A 20,485-nucleotide genomic window follows, 5' to 3' on the forward strand; every position below is an offset into this window, starting at 1 on the left:
GCGTAAACTGATCTTCGTAAGTGAGAAAAATGTAGACAATCTGCTCCAATCTTTTATGCTACAATTAAAAACACAAAAAATGAAGCTTTAAAGATATATTTAGTGCATGTGTGCACGCACATATGCACGTATATGTGTGTAGTTCCATCCCTCACCAATATATGCATGCATACACATGGACACACACACATACATGTGTATGTACAGCACCATCCCACACCCATCTACATATGAACACATTACTGTATGCCTTATTGAACTTTTTTGAAAAGTTTACATTTATGTATTTTATATATATTATATACACACACACACACACACACACACACACACACACACACACACATATGTATATATAGTGTGTACATGAGCAAATAGAGGTCACAGGGTGACTTGTAGTAGTAGATTCTTTCCTACCATGTGGGCTCCAGGGATTGAATTCAGGTTATCAGACTTGGCAGTAAGTATTCTAACTTGCTGAACCATCTTGCCAGCCCCTGAGCTAACTTCATAGACTTACTGATAGTTCATGTACCTTCAATGTAACATTATAAGCTTGTGTGTTATATATCATGATATTTACAAAGTGTTTCCTGCTTTGACTGATTTAATACAATGGCTTAACAGTTTTTCTCATTTTTAAAGGACTTGGATAACAGTGTGGGTGAGCTTAGTGAAGGACAAAGGCTGGTGCTGGCAGCAGAGGACATCTTAGCAGGACCCACTGCTACAGAGCCTTCCGACCCGCGGGTGGATCCGGGGCTGCTGTTGCCACGGTCGGACATGGCCTTAGGTACACGTGACAGGGTTGTTCTTAGTGGTTCAGGTTCTTGCACTCTTCCCATCCTGACAGCGGTAGAGTACTTTACACTATAACCTATAGTTGTGCTCTTATCTGCATTGACGAGTGCGTCTCTTAGATGGAGGCCTCACAGGCTTTTGTTAAAGGTGAACACCTCTTCTTGAATGTGTCTTTGTTAGTATGTGCACCGTTCAGATATGAGATAGTTTTTGTAAGACACATACAAATGCTTAAAATTTTTCATACAGATACGTTATATCTGTATATATCAATATAAACTGTATATATCAATATTATACTAGAAAAATATAAATATTTCCTTAGAACCAACAGACCTGTTTAGGACAGAGTTCAATGAGATCAAACCGCTGTAGAAATTTACTCTTTATAGTGTGTGATTTTTCAGATTTTTCAGACATGTGTTCAGTGCATTTGGGCACTCTTAGTAACTGAATTTTCTGTTGTAGCACTTTGGAAATTAATAGCATATAGTTAATTTTCCTTTTCTGCAGTAGCTGTAGCCTGTAAGGTAAGTATGCATATGTTTGCAAACTTTGAATCATTGCTCCTAGGAGAGATACAAGATTGGCTTCCAGCAAGCTTCTTGTAACATTGTCATTGATCAGTATGTAACTAGCTTTACATGTGTTTCTGTTTAAAGACATAGTATTTAATTTATGTCATTGATTCACCAACACTGAGGTCACAGCCAACAGCGCTGTAACTCATGTCCGATGGAAGCATGTGTAACACAGAGTTTCTCTATAGCTAGCCTTCTTGTGCTCAGGAACATTGGACAGTAATTATCTTTTTAAATGGTGTGTGTGTGTGTGTTGTCAGTTGTCTGCACTGCTTTATTGCCTGTTTTGAACTGAAATAAGAAAATCACAGCACTCGGGAGGCAGAAGCAGGTGGATCGATGTGAGTTCAAGGTCAGCCTGGTTAATAAATCGAGTCCAGAACAGCCAGGGCTACACAGAAAAACCCTGTCTCGGAAAAAAGAAAGAAAGAAAATCACTTCAAGCCGGGCATGGTAGCACACACCTGTAATTTCAGGACTTAGGGAGGCAGAGACAGGAGGATCTCTGTGAATTCGAGGCCAGCCTTGTCTACAAAGTAAATCCATGACAGCTAAGGCTACACAGAGAAACCGTGTCTCAAAAAACTAAAAAAAAAAGAAAAGAAAAAATCACTTCAGTTTGCTTCTGTACAAAATCATTTCCTCATTACAAAATAAACATAAAGTAGGCCACAAGTAATGCCACTAGCAAAAATAAACCAACAAAAATCCTCATTAAAATTATGTATAACATGGCCATATTTATTTAAGAATGTATTCCAATATAAAAAAACAAGCTTCAACAGTGTAAAAATTTTACTCTTACACCAATTTAAATAAATGAAACTTTGGTAGTACAAACTTGCTCTGCCTGAGATTGTAGAGTGTTTAGTGTTGGCTTCACGCTGAGTAAGAGCCTTACATTGCTTAGAATGGAAAGACATTTACTACACATGCAATTACTGTTACTTACAATTTTGTACATATGGTGAGAGTTTTTATAGGACAGAGTAATAGGACAGAAAATGACTGTGCAGAGTGCAGGCGCAGAACAAACACTAGAGGGCTCTCATAGATCATCTGACAGATGCTAGGACTTAAATTGTTGTAAACCTAAGTCTTCAAGCTTGCAGCCTGTCCAGCATGTCTTTATGTCTCTGGTAGTGCTCAGAAGATCACCTGTGGTATAGTAAATCATTTTTGCATTTAGTAAAAGCATATTTTTTAGAAAGTCCTAGTCATTTGACAACTATTATCTCTTCTTGAGACAAAGAAGTAATTATCTTAAAAGGATAATCATATTTAAAATAAGATGGATTGTGTATTATGTGACTATTCTTGTTGATTAAAATGTTTTATTTTGTGTGTGTGTGCCTGTGAGTGTGCACCTCAGATAATGATTTCCAGTGTATGTGTGTGTGTGCACACGCATGCATCTCAGATAATAACTTCCAGAGCTTTATTCTCCTACCGTGTGGGTCTCAGGATTTGAACTTAGGTCATCAGGCTTGCCAGCCAGTGCCTTTACCCACTAAACCACCTCAGTGGCCTTTTAGTATGATCTATCAGACTGTTCTGAATATACAAGGCTTTTTTGGTTTTTGGTTTTTGGTTTTTCGAGACAGGGACTCTCTCTGTAGCCTTGGCTGTCCTGGACTCGCTTTGTAGACCAGACTGGCCTCAAACTCACAGTGATCCACCTGCCTCTGCCTCCCGAGTGCTAGGATTAAAGGTGTGTGTGACCACACCCAGCTTCAGTATTCTTAACTATATAGAATCTGAAAATAATACTTTATAGACTTTATTCTTGTTATCATCCAGTATAATTTACAAATTATTCTAGAAAATATTTTAAATATATTTCAAAAATCATAATATCAATATTTATTTATTGGAAGTTCATAAAGATAGTTTTTAGATGATGACTAACTTATAAAAAAACTATTTAAAACTTTTTATTAGTTTGCAAAAATTAGATTTCATTATATCATTTTGACCTTATTAGTCCTCTGTAGTTACGTGGGCCCTGTGGTAATTTTGGCTTTAGCTTTTGAGGCACGTCCACACTGACTTCCATAATGGCAACCCCAATTTACATCCTCACTGACAGGGAATAAGGAATTTTCTTTCTTTACATTTCTAGTATTTGTCCTTCTTTCTGATGATAACTATGCTGATTGGGGTAAAATGGAATCTCAAGCAGTTTTCATTTGCATTTCCTAATGGCCTGGAATATTAAATCATTTTTTGAATATTTATTGACATTTGTAGTTCTGTTTAGAACTTGTCTCTCTGTGTGTGTGTGTGTGTGTGTGTGTGTGTGTGTAGGGGTGCATATATGTATATGTAGATAGGCTTACCCAATGTAAGCCTGTGTGCATATGTGTGGAGACCCGAGGTCAATGTTGATGCCTGCTTTTATCACTCTTCACCTTGTGTTTTGAGATCGTGTCTCTTACTGAACATGGAGATCACTAGTTGCCCTGACTGTCTGTCCAGTTAGTCTGTAGGATCCACCTGCCTCTGCTTTCCCAGCACCAGGGTTACAGACAGAGTGGTGTGCTGGATTAAACACAGGACCTCCAGCCTGCATAGCAAGCATTGTCCCTGTGGAGCCCTTAACTTCTAAGAACTGTCTGTTCAGTTCGTTACCCTGTTGGTCCTGGGATAATTAGGTTTTCTAGTGTTTTATATTTGTATTTTAAAAAATATTTTTGCCGGGCAGTGGTGGCACACACCTTTAATCCCAGCACTCAGGAGGCAGAGGCAGGTGGATCGCTATGAGTTTGAGGCCAGCCCGGTCTACAAAGTGAGTCCAGGACAGTCAAGGCTACATACACAGAGAGACCCTATCTTGAAAAACAAAAAACAAAAAATTTTTTTAGATATTAATCTCTTGTCTAATGTTACTCACAAAGATACATATTCTCCCGTCTGTAAGCTGCCTCCTCACTCTGTCGGTGGTTTCTTCTGTGTGTAGAAATTGATTTCACGTAATCTCATGTGTTTTATTCTTAGAAAGAGTTTCTATGTTACCACAGTAGTTCTTTCCACAAAGTCTGTGCCTCTGATTTTATCTTAAAGACCAGTTTTCCTCTTGCAGTTTGAGAATTTTAGGCTTTATAATACGGTGTTTTAACCATTTGCAATTGATTTTTGTGCAGGGTAAGAAATATGGATATAGTTTTATTCTTTTACCTGTAGCCATTCAGGTTTTCCAACACTTTGTTAAATAGTCTGGTTTTTTCCTAATGATTGTTTTAGTCAAAGATTAGGTGCAGTTGTGTAGACTTATTTCTGGGTCCTCTATTTAATTCTTTCTTTTTGGTTTTTTGAAACAGGGTTTCTCTGTGTCGTTTTGGCTGTCCTAGACTTGCTTTGCAGACCAGGCTGGCCTCTGCCTCCCAGAATGCTAGGATTATAGGTGTGCACCACCACACCTGACTTCCTCTATTTAATTTATTGATCCATGTCTTAGTTACTTGTCTTGTTGCTGTGATAAAATATCTTACCAAAGCACCCTAAGGAAGGATGGATTTATCTTGACTTTCAGTTGGAGGTGGGGGTGGGGGGAATCTGTCATAGCTAGGAGAGCATATGAGCGGAGCGAGAGGCTGCTGTTAGCATCGGAGTCACAGTCAACAGGGATGATGAATGCTGATATTCAGCTTTCTTCTTTTAATTTAGTCTCCCTCACAGGCTGCCCAGGGGTTTGTTTCCTAGGTGATTGCAGAGCCTGTCAGATGTTGACATCACAGTTCTTCATTTTGTTACCTTGACACCTAGTCCAATTACTTTTAAACGATCACTTTTCACCTTTTGTCCCCGTTGACTCCTGCCATTTAATAAAATATTCATTTAGTCCAAAACGTCTTCATCATTTTTTAATAACTACAACATTGTTTAAAAGTACAAAATGGAATAATTGGGACAATAGTGAGGAATGATGAGACCAAAGCAAGACCAAACTCAGCAGAGACAACATCAAGTCCTGCAACTCCATGCCCAGCTCCTGGGACTGTGATGCAGTCTTCTGGGCTCTCAAAGACGTGAGCAGCCCCCTTCTTCCTTCCTGCTCTCTGTCATCTACAGCATACATAGCCTTTCTTGGATCAACTTTACTCCATGTATGTCTGCGGACATACATTTTGATGTCTTTCTGCTTAGCTCTTCGCTCCCTTACATAGACCTAGATAGGAGCACTGAAACAGTTGCCACAGCACAGCACAAATGTGCTTCTGTCTTGGAATTTTTTATGCCAATTAGCCCTTTACATTTAAATTCAACCCCATTCAAATCCTTAGGCGTTGGCTCTGTGTCTTAACAATGAAACTTTGCTATACAACCCAACTATCCTATACAAGAGGGGGAAAGGTTAAAGGGAAACAAGAATAAACCTTTCTGTGTTTGTTTCACGGGACGGATCTGCAGGTGTCTCTGCCCTGTGTGCTGGTCTGGCCTGTATGCTGGTCTTTTCCCCATCTACGTGCGCTCTTGTTCGGTCCAACTCTGTAGCCGCCTCCTCTCCTCTCCTCTCCTCTCCTCTCCTCTCCTCTCCTCTCCTCTCCACCAGCCTGATATGGCCGGTCTCATTCTTGGATCCCTTCTCTCATCAGTGTTTGATTAGAAACACAATAGCCTGGCCAGAGTCTCTGGTCTGTTTCTTGAATTCTGGACCCAGGATGGTTCCTCCCAGCCTTCAACAATGTCCATCTGAGTAGGGTATCGGGGGTGTTTCCAAGCAGTGTAGCTGGAGGCAAGACCCACCCAAACTGCCTTCACCTGGGATAATGTCTACAATCCTTCCACACATAGGAAGAGATGCAGCCAAATTCTTTGCCAGAACAACACAAGAGTTTACCTAGTTTCTGGTAGAGTCCTCATTGGTCTTGGAAGTCTCATAAACCTCTACTGTTTGTGTTCTCTTGTTAGCTTGTCTTCTGGGCTCTTGCCAGAATAGCTTGTTAACCTCTGCTTACAGTATCTAGCCTTTGCTAGCCTGCCTTTCTACATCTTTCCATAAGCCAAGCCCAAAGCTCCAAAAAACCACATGATCAGGTTTATTACAGCAACCTCTTCTCAGCACCAGTTTCTGCCATCATGTGTCCTGTTGCTGTGACAAAAGCAACGTAAGGGAGACAGCATTTATTTTGGGTTATAAATAGTTCATGGCACAGACACTGCAGACGGGAAGGCATGACAGGTGTACTGTGAGGCTACTGAGCACATTGAATGTGCAACCAGGAAGCAGAGAGTCATGAATATGGTGCTCAACCTGCCTTGTGCTTTTTACTCAGAGCCGAGCTGCAGCCTGTGCAATGGGACCAGCACTCTGAAGGCATGTGTTCCCTCCTCAGCTAATGTAACTTAGAGAATCCCTCAAGGCACACCCATCTAATTGACAGCATTAAGCATCATAGTCTGTATCCCCCTTTGTAAAGTTTGCTTTAATGAGTCTTAAAATTCTGTGTTAAGTTTTTGGTCATATTGCTTCTATAAAAATGTACTGATTTTAAAAACTAATAACTTAAAACAGCCGCACATTTTTTTATTTTTTTTTATTTTTTATATTTTTTTTGGTTTTTCGAGACAGAGTTTCTCTGTGTAGCCTTGGCCATCCTGGACTCACTGGCCTTGAACTCACAGCGATCCGCCTGCCTCTGCCTCCCGAGTGCTGGGATTAAAGGCGTGCGCCACCACGCCCAGCTAAAACAACAGCACATTAAAAAGGTCCACAAATCAAAACATTCTCCCTCCTTGGGTGGGAGATTTTACTATGCTTTGTTATTATTAACCTATTAAGCTTAAATGGCCGGTGGAGATAAATAGTCCTGAGACTATCTGTACAGGTGTAACGTATACATTCATTTAGGTTTTTGAGCTTTCTAGGCAGATGTGGCGATCTCGTTATTTCAGCAGCCTTCTTGTCTGTGGCCTTGAAGATACACACAGCAGTCCGATCCTTTTAAGCAGTGAAATGATCCAAAAGAAGTTCTCAAAATGCAAAGGCTTATCTGGAACCGTATTAATGGTGGCAGCTTCACAAATAGGGTAGTGTAGAACATCTTCCAGCTTCCTAGCAGGAAGATGATCAGTCTTTCCTTCCAGTTTAGCAAGTTTGTGTGCTGTGTGAGCTGTGTGACAGTCTAGTTCAGGGGCATTGCCAGCTTTGGTTTTGCCTGAAGAATTCTAGATCATTACCTGAGCACTGAAGCCGGCACCTTCATTATGGGGCATTTTTGCTGTTGACACCAGGAGCATCTCAGACAGACATTTTCTTGGCATTGGCAGCATGCTGGTGTCAAGTGCAAACAAGCCATGGGTCAAGAATGCAGTCACTCATGAAGATAGAAGTGACAGTGGCGTTGGTATATATCCTGCCATCAGGTTGTCCACTCGACAAGCCTATGCACCTGCCTGTCCTAGATGCCTGTAAAATTGGTGGGATTAGGACTGTTGCTGTGAGCCACGTGGAGGCTGGTGTTACCAAACCTGGTTGGTGGTTAACCTTGCTCCAGTCAATGTCACCGTTGCAGTATAAAGTCTGCTGAAATGTTTCTGGGGTTCTTCCTGGTGACCATGTAAGAATCTTGTACCCTTGGCTTGGTGGCCATGAACTGCTTTTGTTTGTGCTTGCCTTGAAATATTCTTCATTTCTCCATCAGTTTTGAAAGATAGACTTGCTAAGTATAGCATTCATGGCTGGCACTCATTTAATTAAAGAATTTAAAAGATGCCAGATTAGGTTTGATGAGACGGCTTAGCAAGGAAAGATGCTTGCAGTCAAACCTGGTGATCTGAGCTCAATTCCCAAAACTCATTTGGTGGAAGGAGAGAGCCAGTCTCCTCAGGTTGTCCTCCAGCCTCCACACAGGCTCCGTGGTATCGGCTCCCCCTCCCCTGAAGCACACATTAAGTAAGGAAATATATTTATATTTGAGACAGGGTTTCTCTGTGTAGCAGAGCCCTGCTGTCAGAACAGGTTGGCCTCGAACCCACAGAGATCTGCCTGGTTCTGCCTCTCGAGTGCTGGAATTACAGGCATGTGTCACCACGCCTGGCATAAACAGACGTTTTAAAATGGAGGAAATGTAGCCCAAGCTCCCCTGCTCAGCCCCCACAGTTCTTAGATACAGTGATCCTGCTGGCTCCCCTGACTGATTTGACTTTGGCCTCACCCTGACTCTGTTTCCTTATGCTTGGCGGAGTCTGCCTGTAATATGTTCTACTGTACTTTTTATTCCCTTTTTTTTTTTTTTTTTTAAACACTTCTGGTGTTCTGTTTTTGTTTTTTCATTTTAGTTTCCTTGCTGAAGTTTTATATTGCCAGTTTTCTCATCTGGTTTTCTGACCTTTTCATCTGTGTTACCAACTTTCTGTTCTCGGTGTTGGGTTGAGTTATCTGCTTGTTTGTATGCTTCTGAACACCATAGATTTACCACAAGTGGAGAAGTCCACACCCAGCTTCATGTGGGGATGCTGGCCTTCAGCATGACTTCTCTGTTGTCCTCATGTAGATTCTATGTCTAATAATTTTGCTCTTAGTTATTTTAGAGTTTTGATCATGATAGTAATATTTTTTCCGTTTTTTGTGCTTATTGCTGTAGTGAAGAGAAGAGCTACAGCTTTGAGTACTTATGTTAGTGTCCAGTCTTGGTACAAAAGACTCTTATTAATTCTCATAGTTATTTTAGGAACGCTGATACTTTTAGATCTATTAGTCCAGTAGAGACTGGAATCGTTTAGAGTTTTTGGTGTTTGCCATACCATCAGCAAAAAAGCGTTTTTAATATTTTTCTTTCAATATTAGATATGCTAATTATCAATTTATTTGCTAGACAGTTAAAGAAAAAATGTTGGGCAAGTGACATAGGACTAGAAATAGTAATAGCATAATCTATAAAAGCAAATATGACACCAGGAACATTAGTTACTCATTGCCATTATTTTAATTAATCTTATGATGTACTGGAGAATCAACCAGGTAGTTTTTTTGATAAATTGCTTGATACATAGTAACTACTATAGAAGAAAAAAAAAATGAAAGCTCAAATGGATGTATTTTGCTTTGTGAAAAGCCCATTAGAAACTTGATTTAACATAAAAACTTGAATTAACATAAAACACCAATCATAGAGTGATTACTTGTTATGTCTAGGAAATTGTCAGTCATGCAATTCCAGTGAAGGTGAGCGCCTTTAAAGAGAAAATGTCTATGGGGTCATTATAATACCTCATTTTAAACAATTTAGTTCATGAATAGTTTTTAAGTCTTTCATGTTGATTAAATGAAATTATGCTATTTTAAAAATATAACCATTAATAAGAAAAAGCCATTTTCTCAGAAATACTTGTGGAAGGAGCAGGCTGTCTCAGTCAGTAAAGTATTTGCCTTAAAAGTGTGAGCACCTGAGATTGAGCCCACAAAAAACGCCAGCACCCACTTGATGGCTCACAAGCATCTGTCACTCCTGCTCCATAGGATCTGATACCATCCTCTTGGCTTTTTTGGCAGGGGAGGTGGGAAAGTAATGCCAGGCATGGTGGTATGCGCTTTAATCTAATGTTGGGGCAAAAGAAGGGTCCCTTTGAACTTGCTGGCCAAGCCACAGTAGCATAATTCTTGAGCTTCAAGCCAAAGAGAATCTTAAAGGAGATTGACAGCATTACTAAAGATGGAGACCTGAAGTGGTCCTCTGGCCACATTGTTAGATTTTTATTATTGCTGTGACACCATGATCATGGCAACTCCTTTTTTTTTTTTTAGACAAGGTTTCTCTGTGTAGCCTTGGCTGTCCTGAACTCACTTTGTAGACCAGGCTGGCCTCAAACCCACAGTGATCCACCTGCCTCTGCCTTCCAAGTGCTAGGATTAAAGGCATGTGCCACCGTGCCTGGCCATGGCAACTCTTATAAAGGAAAACTTTTAATTGGAGCTGGTTTTGTCATGGAGAGAAGCATTGTGGCATGCAGGCAGACATGGTGCTGGAGAAGGAGCTGAGAGTTCTGCATCTTGCTCCACAGGCAGCAGAAGGAGACTGTGTGCCACTCTGGGCATAGCTTGAGCATAGCAGACCTCAAAGCCTACCCTCACAGTGACATCCTTCCTCTAACAAGGTCACACCTCCAAATAGTGCCACTCCTTATGGGCCAAGCATTCAGACACACGAGTCTGTGGTGGCCGTACCTATTCAGACCACCACCACAGTCACACACTCATATGTATGTGCACCCAGTACACATGTGCACCTGGGAAGCATGAATATGGGCACACACATTGCATGCATTAAAAGATATTTTAAGGAGAACAGGAAATACGAAGCCAGGAGTTAGAAGCTGCCAGTTTTAAGCTTCAGCTTTGCTGATACTGAGCTTTCAGATGGCTCATTGAATGGATAATACATATGAAAGTGCTTGGAATATAAAGAAGAACACAAGTGTGATCATTTAAAGAAAGGTGCTGCAGAACAGCTAATGGACACCAGCATTTTCTAACAGGATTTATGCCCTACTTAGCATTACTTTTTTCTGTCGACATACACTCATTCACTGTATGATGTAATTTGACCTTGTCCTCTCACATTCCTTGTGGTAGTTTTAATTGTCAGTTTGACACAATCTAGAGTTATCTGAGGGGGGAGGCTCAATCAGGGGTTACCTAGATCAGCTTGGCCTGTGGGTGTGGCTGTGGGAGACACCAGGCTCTGGACAGTGCCCTGGCTTGTGTGAGAACGGAGAAAGCAAGCTGAGGGGAGCGCCATGCCTTAGCTCCTGGGTCTCTGCTCTGGGCTGCGTGTGTGACCTGACTCAGGCTGCCGCTTGACTCCCGGTCTCCAGCAAGCTGGTTTGTTTCTTCAGGGTGTTTTATCACAGCAATAGGAAATGAAGCTAAGACACCCTCTGTCCTCACCTTTGTCACCCTCTGCTGCTATTAGTCCCCATTCTGTAGCAAGGTCACATTTTAAGTAGAAAGTATCACAGTAAGAGCAACCTTTCAGTGATGGACAAGGGAACGGGGGGTCTTGCGAGTTGTTCAGGGAAGAGATGGACCACATACATGGATGAGGCTAATAGGACCTAACTTGGAATATTCCATGTATTTGTTTGAACAGAGCTATTTTTTTCTTTCTCTGAGATTTGGCTTAAGGATAAATAAAAGTGTAATACCAGGCATAGAGTTGAGGTTCACTGCTGTTTCTGAGTAATGGCTTAGGAATACTGGCTTGTTGTTTTTCTAAGGTGACTCTGACAATTTAATTTTTGTTTACATGTTTGATATAGGTTATATTTGTGAAGATTCCTGTGCCAGTCATGGTCCAATGAGCTCAAGGGAATTGGATTTGCAGCCTGACTTTAACCATATTCTTTCCATAACACATACAACAGCAAAAGGCAGTGACCTTAATTTACCAGAAGCAGCTGAAGAGTTTTCTCAGGTACCAAAACAAGAACATTTGTACTTTTCTTAAAATGAGCATTGTAACTCTGTGAGTTCAAGGCCAGCCTAGTCTACATAACAAGTCCCAGGACAGCCAGTGCTACGTAAAGAGACCATATCTCAAAACAAACAAAAACAGACCTGAGTTAAATCTCTAGAACATTTTTAGGGGGATTGGAATGGCAGAGACAGAGTCTTACTATATAGCCTTGGCTGGCCTCAAGGTCCCTTTGTAGACCAGAATGGCTTCAAACTCAGAGAAATCCTTCTGCCTCTTCCTATCGATTGCTGGGATTAAACGATTAAAGGTGGTATCAATACACCCAACATCTTCTAGAACATTTTTAAAGGAGGAAGGAGAGAACCAGCTCCACAAGTTGTCCTTTGACTTGTACATGAACATATGTTAGCAAAGTTCCCTGCCCACACAAAATAAATTTTTAAAAAATTTTTAAACTAAAAACTGTATATAAAATGTCTGATACCTAGTTAAGTTGATATTATCATTTATATCTTTGTGACTCTATGAAAGCCAGCTCAGTAATTTGTGCCTATTAAGTATTTGATGTTTATAGCTTTAAAATATATAAAATATGTTCCGTGAAAGCATAACAATTTTATAATGAGTGAAACCAATGGCCCATGAAACTTTGTATATTAAAAAATTAGGATGATTGTTCTCAAAGATTTTAATCTAAATAAATGTTCATGGTAATAAATATAGTTTCATATTCATGATTAGCAATTAATTCCTCATTATGAATCAGTTTATTCAATCAGTATTTATTGCATGTATTTTACAACATTGTATGATATCAAGGAAGAACATTTAAAATATATATTAAAGATTGCTTATAGAATACAACATTATGTAGGATTATTACTAATCTGTGTTCAAGCAAAAATCAGGAAAAAATAATAAATATGCTAATAGTATCTATATTAAAGAAAATGTTTGTTGACTAAAAGGCAAGAACTTTCTGGATGCAATAGCAAAAGCACTGTCCATGAAAAAGACAATTAAGGTGGCTGGAGAGATGGCTCAGTGGTTAAGAATACTGTCTGTTATTCCAAAGGACCTGGGTTCAGTTCCCAGCACCCACATGGCAGCTCACAACTGTCAGTAATTCCAGTTCTAGGGCATTCAATACTTTCACACAAAGTAAAATTAAATAAAAAGGAAAAAAAATAATTAGTTTTTCCAAAAAATAAGAACCTCTATTCCCCCCACCAAAATAAGAACTTGTACACCTCCAAACACAACATTAAGAGAATCAAAAGAAGAGTTGCAGAAGGGAGAAAAGATAGATCCAGAACAAAGTGAATCAAAAAATTAAATATTAAGTGCAGCTCAACTTAAAATGAACAAAAAATTTTGGACATATACTTCATCCAAAAGAGATATATGAAAGGTACTAGCACCTAACATGGTGTTAGACGTTGGGAAATACAGATTAAAACACAACAAGTACCCTGTACGCTCATTAGAATGCAGAAAGCCCAGAGGCTGTCATGCACTTGTTGACAAGGATGTGGAACAACTGAGCTGACTGGGGATACGGAGTGGTACAGACATACAGCTGACACACAGCCTATACATTTCACTTCTTACGACTATAGCACAAATGAGTGTCCATGGGAACTATGTATTTGTATTAGCCCCAAACGTGAAACAACACAATGTTCATCAACTGGAAAAATATGTTAGGGTCTGTGCTCTAGAATACCACAATTCCCAGAGGACTATGAGTATAGGACTCTTAAAATATTTAGTAATTTGATTTATTTATTCATTCATTTGTTAACTTTTTATTGATTCTTTGAGTTTCACATCATGCACCTCAGTCCTGCTCCTCTCCTCCGTCCCCTTATATCCACCCTATGCCCTTGGTCTGTTTTGAGATCTCTGACTTCTGTGACACTGTCAATATTTAATCCTCACTGGGTCTCCTCCTGGTTATGCTGTTGTTGCCCTGTGTTATGGAGATCCTGAGCTTTGGATCAGCAGGACTGGCCCTTTCATGAATCCCAACCATGATATAGACTTTGGAGTGGACCAACTCAGAGCCCTGGATCTGGGTCCCACAGTCTCTCACTTATCCACACCACCAGGGTGAGCTCTCCAGCACTGCCCACCCAATGCCACCATCAGCAGGAGGCAAGGTCAGCTCTCCTGCTCTTCTGCTCTAAGGGCCAGCTCACTTGTACCCTAGCCCCCTGAGCCAGCTCTACTGTACTACCCAGTCAAGGCACAGGGCCCACTTTCCCAAGTGCTTGCATCCAGCTCTCCCACTCTCCCACTCTCAGGTCTGGCTCACTTGTGCCTTTGACATCAGGGCCAGCTCCACTGTGTTGCTCAGGGGAAGTGCAGTGCATTCACTTTCTGAGGGCTACAGCTAGTGAGGGGCAGAGCTAGCTCTCCTGACTACCACAGGTGGTGAGAGAGAGAGAGCATCAACCCTGTACCCATGCCACCCCACACCAGTGAGTGTCAGGGCCAGCTTTCCAGCCCTCTTGCCCACAGGGCAGGCTCTCCTGCATCCCCTCCATCAGGGCCAGCTTTACTGTGCTGCTCAGGTGCTGTGCAGGGGCCAAGTGCTGCAGCAAGTGAGGGACAGGGACAACTCACGTGCTCTCATGACCCCAGAGCCAGCTCTCCCAACTGCCACAAGTAGTGAGAAGGGGGGCTGATTTATTTTTTTATTCAAAAGTTACGTTGAATAAAAGCTAGAGCCTTTTCCTGGGGGGTAAAAAAAAAGATTCAGTGATTCAGTTTAATAAAGTTCTAGCCACACACAGGGATGAACACTAATGGTAGCATTCATGAGTCCAAGTCAAGGATCATATGTTTGAGGCCTGAAGAAAGAAAGAGAAAGAGAAGAATGAAAGAAGAAAGAAAAGAAAGAAAGACTAGAAAATGCAATCTAATCTGTAACAGAAAGCATTTCAGTTGTTGGCTTTGAATAGTGGGAAAGGATGGTATGAATGCCTTTGTTGACTGCCACCTGCATCTGTCACTCTGGAATCACACGTGTCATTAGTCCCAGCATCTTTACATTACCTAAGAGGAGGTATGGGCTTCTTCACACAGTCACGCTGTGAACTGTGCATTAAGTCAAATGACAGAATAGCTATTTGAAAGCAAACCAAATTATTAAATGTTTATATAATATAATCAACTTAACTCAAATTTTTAACTTAAAAATAATATTATGGCTTCATTTCTTAAATTCTTTAGTACCAACAAAAGCAAGATACAGACATTAAACAAGTTGAACACAAGCCAATACAAAGGCATCTAACCTGTGTGAGAAATAAATCTGACAGTTCACTTTCACAATATCAAGGTAAGCTATTTTGTAACAAATAGTGGTATTTTATTTAAATAGTATTGTTAATTAAATATTTGATTGTATTTATCAGATCAAACTTGATGTCCTGATAATGAACAGATATATAATGAAAATATTTTTATATGACTCTCATTCTTGTCTCCAGGAGTTACTTTGTTTTCTCTCATTTAGTTATTCAGATGAAGAAAGAACTTAACTTTGTGGCTGAGCTGTACCGTTCTTGGCCTTATACTCAGAGAACTCTTAAGTCAGTACGTCATGGAGATAGTTATACACCCATGAAGTTTTGTCATTCTTTAAGGCGCAGGTCCCTGGCTGCACCTTGACACTGCCCACAGTGCAGTGTGGGAGGCGCAGAAGCTTAGTGGAGCTCACAGCTCTGACTCGGATGGGGTGCACACTGTGGAGCAGCACTGCTGATGATGCCCTTCCTTGGCTTGGTGACTTAAGCATCTGCTGGAGACATAGAGGCAGTGCAGCATAGAGCATGCAGTCTGGGGTCAGGCTGCCTAGGTTCAAACGTAGCTCAGTGGTGAGTTTGCATAAGTTGCTTAACCACTCTGTGCATTTCTGTAGTATGATACATCCTTTATTAGGTGGATGTGGCCATTAGGAACTATGGAAGTAGTTCCGGTAGTTAGCATGACTGTGGAGGAAATTGATTCTTTCTTCCCTACTTACAGTGTAAGCAGCTGCTCCTTTAACAGGAAGGAATTGAACCTGTGCTAGTCCTGAGCTTTACAGATGCTGTGAGAAAGTGCTAGTAGGATGTTTCCTGTGTGACTTTAGCGGATACATTGACCTTCCACAGCACATTTGTTCCTCAGCTGTGAATATAAAGTTAAGGTTAAGTGTAGCATTTTAAACTATGTGCTGTGCCAAGCGTGGTGGCGCACGCCTTTAATCCCAGCACTCGGGAGGCAGAGGCAGGCCAATGCTGTGAGTGCGAGGCCAGCCTAGTCCACAAAGCAAGTTTTCCATCAACTTGTACATGCCTAGTTAAATCTAGCAAAGTTCATTAGTAAGGGTCCTTTTCATGCCATAATCATATGTGTTGGCAGGTAATGTCTTTAGTAAATCATTTTCTGTCAACAGTTCTCTTATTGTGTGTGTATTTTACATATGTGAGTGCATGTAGTAAGTGTCCATGTGGAAACTGGAAAATGACCTTATGTGTTCATATTTTAGCTAGGCTAGCTGTCCAGAAAACCCTTAGGATCTACCTGTCTCTGGGGTCATAGCTCTGTCCAGCTTTTATGTAGGTGCTGGCAACTCAGCCCATGCAGCAAGTACTGGGCCATCTCTCTCTCCAGTTCCAGCTCTCACCCTTTTAAATGGAAAAGAGAAGTGATCGTTCAGGGCTCAATAAGCCTGTATAGACTGTGACACCTGGTCAGGCTGGATGCGAGTACATAGGAAGGTCCTGAAAAACTACCTCAAACTTCTGATGACAAAAGGCAAACACAGGAAGTGTCTTTTATAGTAATAATTAAGAAAATAACCAGCCTGGTCTACAAAGCAAGTCCAGGACAGCCAAGGTTATACAGAGAAACCCTGTCTCAAAAAAATAAATGAATAAAAATAAAGAAAAATAAGTACTTCCTTAGATGTTTGTGTGGAACTGTATTTACTCAATTTAAGATGGAGTGCCAGTTGCTTTTTCAGTGTGTAACAGAGCAGTAAAACCAACACTGTGTGCACAGGTATACATAGGTGCTGTGTCAAGTCACACTAGCAGAAGGGTCTGAGTGGCTGGTCCCTCCAAAGTTACCCTACAATCCTGTTGTTGCTGTTGACTGTACTTGTTAGCTCAGAATCAACAGGTGGGGACATGGGCACTGTTTTTCTTATTAATATAATTGCAATAATACTTTATCACCTATGAATCTAGGAAATTAGGTAGAAATAAAGTTCTATTGGGAGCCTTTCATGGCAATCAGAACTTAGGCGGGCCTGGAAACACTATGTGAGCTATTTTCTAATTACTGTGGCAGTGTAATCAATCATCAACTGTGCCATTCAGTTTCCTGAAATGATTTAGCTTGTGTTCACAGCACAAAATTTGTTTTTATTTTCTCATGTATTTCTGTGGTGTCACAAAATATATATACGTGTGTGTGTGTGTGTATTCTACAAGTAAAATATTATATTTGATTAAAAAATAGAAAATGGAAAAGCCAACACTATACCAAACTACAATTAATGAATGTAAGAACTTAGAAATCAAAACTTTGTTTAGTCTGAGGAAGAACAATTCTTTCAACTATATCCACATGGCTTCTTGTTTGTATCAACTGTGGGTGACTGTTAGTGTGTTCTGTGAATTCTCTGGGGCAGGGGCCTGACTTTGTGGAATGAGCCAATTGTTTTCCTTTGTGCTGCCCATCTCGTAAGTTCCCATCTGGTTTGTATCAGACTGTTTTCACAGCCAGTAACTGCTGCCTTCTCTGTATCCTGACACTCCAGGGCTGTGCTAGCACACCGCTGGGACGGCCTTGCTGGCAGGGCCTGTACAGCTGTGCCTCACAGCTTGGAACTGTTATCAGAGTAATGGTGACATACAACCTGGACGACTCTTATTCCCTCTGGTGTCATGGGCAATGAGAAGCCCGCCTTCTTTCCCCATGCCTGAAACTCACTTCAGTGGCCATCTTGCAAGCTCCTGCTTTAGGACATGGAGTATTGCTGTTCTTATTTTCTGGTGGCTTCCTGTGTATGAAGGCTCATTTTTTGTAAACACTTATAAAAGTTACCAGGTCCAGCCCAAGGGAGAAGAACTGATCACTGTCAGATTTAATTTCTGTTCTCAGATTTAGTTAGGAGTGACTAGGGTGGCGGAAACCATTGTTATGACAACACAGATGATGCTGTTGGTTTTTAGTGAAAATCACAAGCCATAGTTTGTGAGAAATGTTCATATTTAGGAAGGGTCTCCATCTCAGCAACAGATTTTCTGTCGACAGGTTATTTAGCTCCAACTTGCTTTGTAAATATTACTCACTTTGTGTTCAACCTTTGTAGTTGCCAAAGGCCACATATAAAAACGTTACAATCGATACTTTTTCTGTACTGCGCCCTGGTATAGTGTTGTCAGATGAAATCACAGAAGTTAGTTATGTTCAAGTGTAGTTACAGTGCCTTCCCTGGGAAACTGTCCTGCACAAAAAGGTGAAGAGTGTGTGTACTGAAAATATGAAGATCTCAGAAATATTTTCAAGTTTAGTTAAAATTAGTTTAGTTCGTTTTATCTTTGTTTTTTTTTTTCCACTTAGATTTTGTTTTTAATTTAATCAAGTGTTAATTAAATCCAGTTGTCAAAGTGTCATGGATAGTAAGCCATGTAAGAATCAGAATATAGCAAAAACAAAGGCTAATCTTTGCCTCTGAAGAGGTTCATGTATAGTATGTTAGAGTTTGCGGGAGCTCATGTTTATATGCAGCTTGGCAGTAACAATATTACAGCATTAAGAAACAGTTACAAACGCAAATATACTCCCTTTTAATTGCTAAAACCTATTCATTTTCCCCAATTTTAATTTTAATTTTTTATGTGTGATAACTTGTGAGCTTACTGCTACTCAAAGAACCAGCCCCAGCAGGCCACACATGCATAGCCAGTGTCCAGCTGGAGAGATTGGCTTGTGGGCCCAGAGCCTGTGCTCTCCTCCAACATACCCTCCACCCACAAGGATGCCGCCACTCTTCTGACTTGTAATGCTTTTCTGATTTTGTACTTAATGTGCATGAAATCATACAGTGTGCATGGCTTCTTTCACAGGCAAACCTATTGTAGCTTTTAAAGATTCTTTTCATTTTAAAACAATTATGGCATTCTTTTATAAAACATTGCCCAGAGGAGGGAATTTGTTTTAGTAGCTGTCTCACAGGCTCTTGAACCAACAGGAAGTACACTGTAGATAAAGCTGTCTACTAAAACATGGTCTCCCAGTCCTCAACCAGAGTTTAATGATGGAGTGTCCCTCTAGACATTCTTTTTTTTCCCCCTCTAGACATTCTTGCCCCTAAAAGGCAGGCAGTCTATGTCATAACACCAGAGAATAATGCATTCACTTACTTAACTGCTTTTTAATGGGTTCTAATAATTAAATGTACATTATTAAAGTAAATCATGGTCTATATTCATAGTGGATGAGTGAATTGTTAATTTCCTGAATTAACCAGCAACTTCTGGGCAGTTGGATCACTTTCATACTACCAGATGCTGTTTCTGAAAGTACTATTATTTCAGAGTTGATGTACCTACTTAGACACAGAGCCAACAACAACCTAATTTAGAAGATTGCTTGTTTAAAAACACTAACATGTTTCGAATGTATTTTTAAACACCCTAATAATACTCTTAGTTTTTCTTTTCAGTGACCTCAAATTTCTATTAAAATTGAATCTATCCTGAGTGGTTTTTAATTTTAATTGTCCCTTGTTTTAAATTCTGGAGATTCATTTCAAAATTCATATTTTGTTTTGTGGATGAAAAACTTCATGTTTTGAGAGGCTTCATCCATATATCCTTGTTAGATAGGTAAGGGTCCTGTAGATGGTTTGTTTTGTTTAATAATATTGTATGGTAGATTTAAAAATTTTTTTTTCATGTGGTTGTTTTGCCTGTATGTATGTGTGTGTACATGTGCCTACTTGATGACCAGAAGACATTAGATCTCCTGGAATTGGAGTTGTAGAGAGTTGTTAACCACCACGTGGGTGCTGGGAATCGAACCCTGCTCCTGTAACCACCACGTGGGTGCTGGGAATCGAACCCTGCTGCTGTAACCACCATGTGGGTGCTGGGAATCGAACCCTGCTCCTGTAACCACCACATGGGTACTGGGAATCGAACCCTGCTCCTGTAACTACCATGTGGGTGCTGGGAATCGAACCCTGCTCCACTGCATGCACAAGTGCTTTTGACCACTGAGCCATCTCCAGCTTCTATTTATTTTTAATTTGTGTCTCTATATGTGTATGTGCGTGCGCGTGTATCATGTGATATCAGGAATGTGTGGCGGGCAAGCCCTATACTAACAAGCTACATGTATCTGCACCCCATACCTTACCTCACTTTTAATTAACACTGCAAGGATACAAGACCGTGAGTAATTATTTAAAACAAAACACTAAAGTACTGAAATATAGTGTGTTTAGGAGGAGCCAAGTATGGACAAGTGGTCCATCTCAAGACATTTCTGTGTGCCTTTATGAAGCATTTCAGCAAGATGCTCACTTTCCTGGCATAGGGTTCTGTTTCGAAATATAAGGTCACTAGCTCTTATTCCATGTTGTCTTCAGACCTTTATGTAAAGGCTGATCAGTTTGTT

At 40.5% G+C, this 20,485-nt stretch overlaps 1 protein-coding gene across 1 annotated transcript in view; it reads left to right on the top strand.

Moving 5' to 3' along the window:
* Kiaa0586 (KIAA0586 ortholog) overlaps positions 1-20,485 on the top strand; it is a 101,880-nt gene that overhangs the window by 69,936 nt on the left and 11,459 nt on the right. The window contains exons 27-29 of the mRNA XM_051147226.1: positions 646-793; positions 11,643-11,797; positions 15,038-15,146. Coding sequence (XP_051003183.1) covers positions 646-793; positions 11,643-11,797; positions 15,038-15,146 — 412 coding nt within the window. The remainder of the gene's footprint in view (positions 1-645; positions 794-11,642; positions 11,798-15,037; positions 15,147-20,485) is intronic.

Source organism: Acomys russatus, chromosome 1 (genome assembly GCF_903995435.1).
Source record: "Acomys russatus chromosome 1, mAcoRus1.1, whole genome shotgun sequence".
NCBI lineage: Eukaryota > Metazoa > Chordata > Mammalia > Rodentia > Muridae > Acomys > Acomys russatus.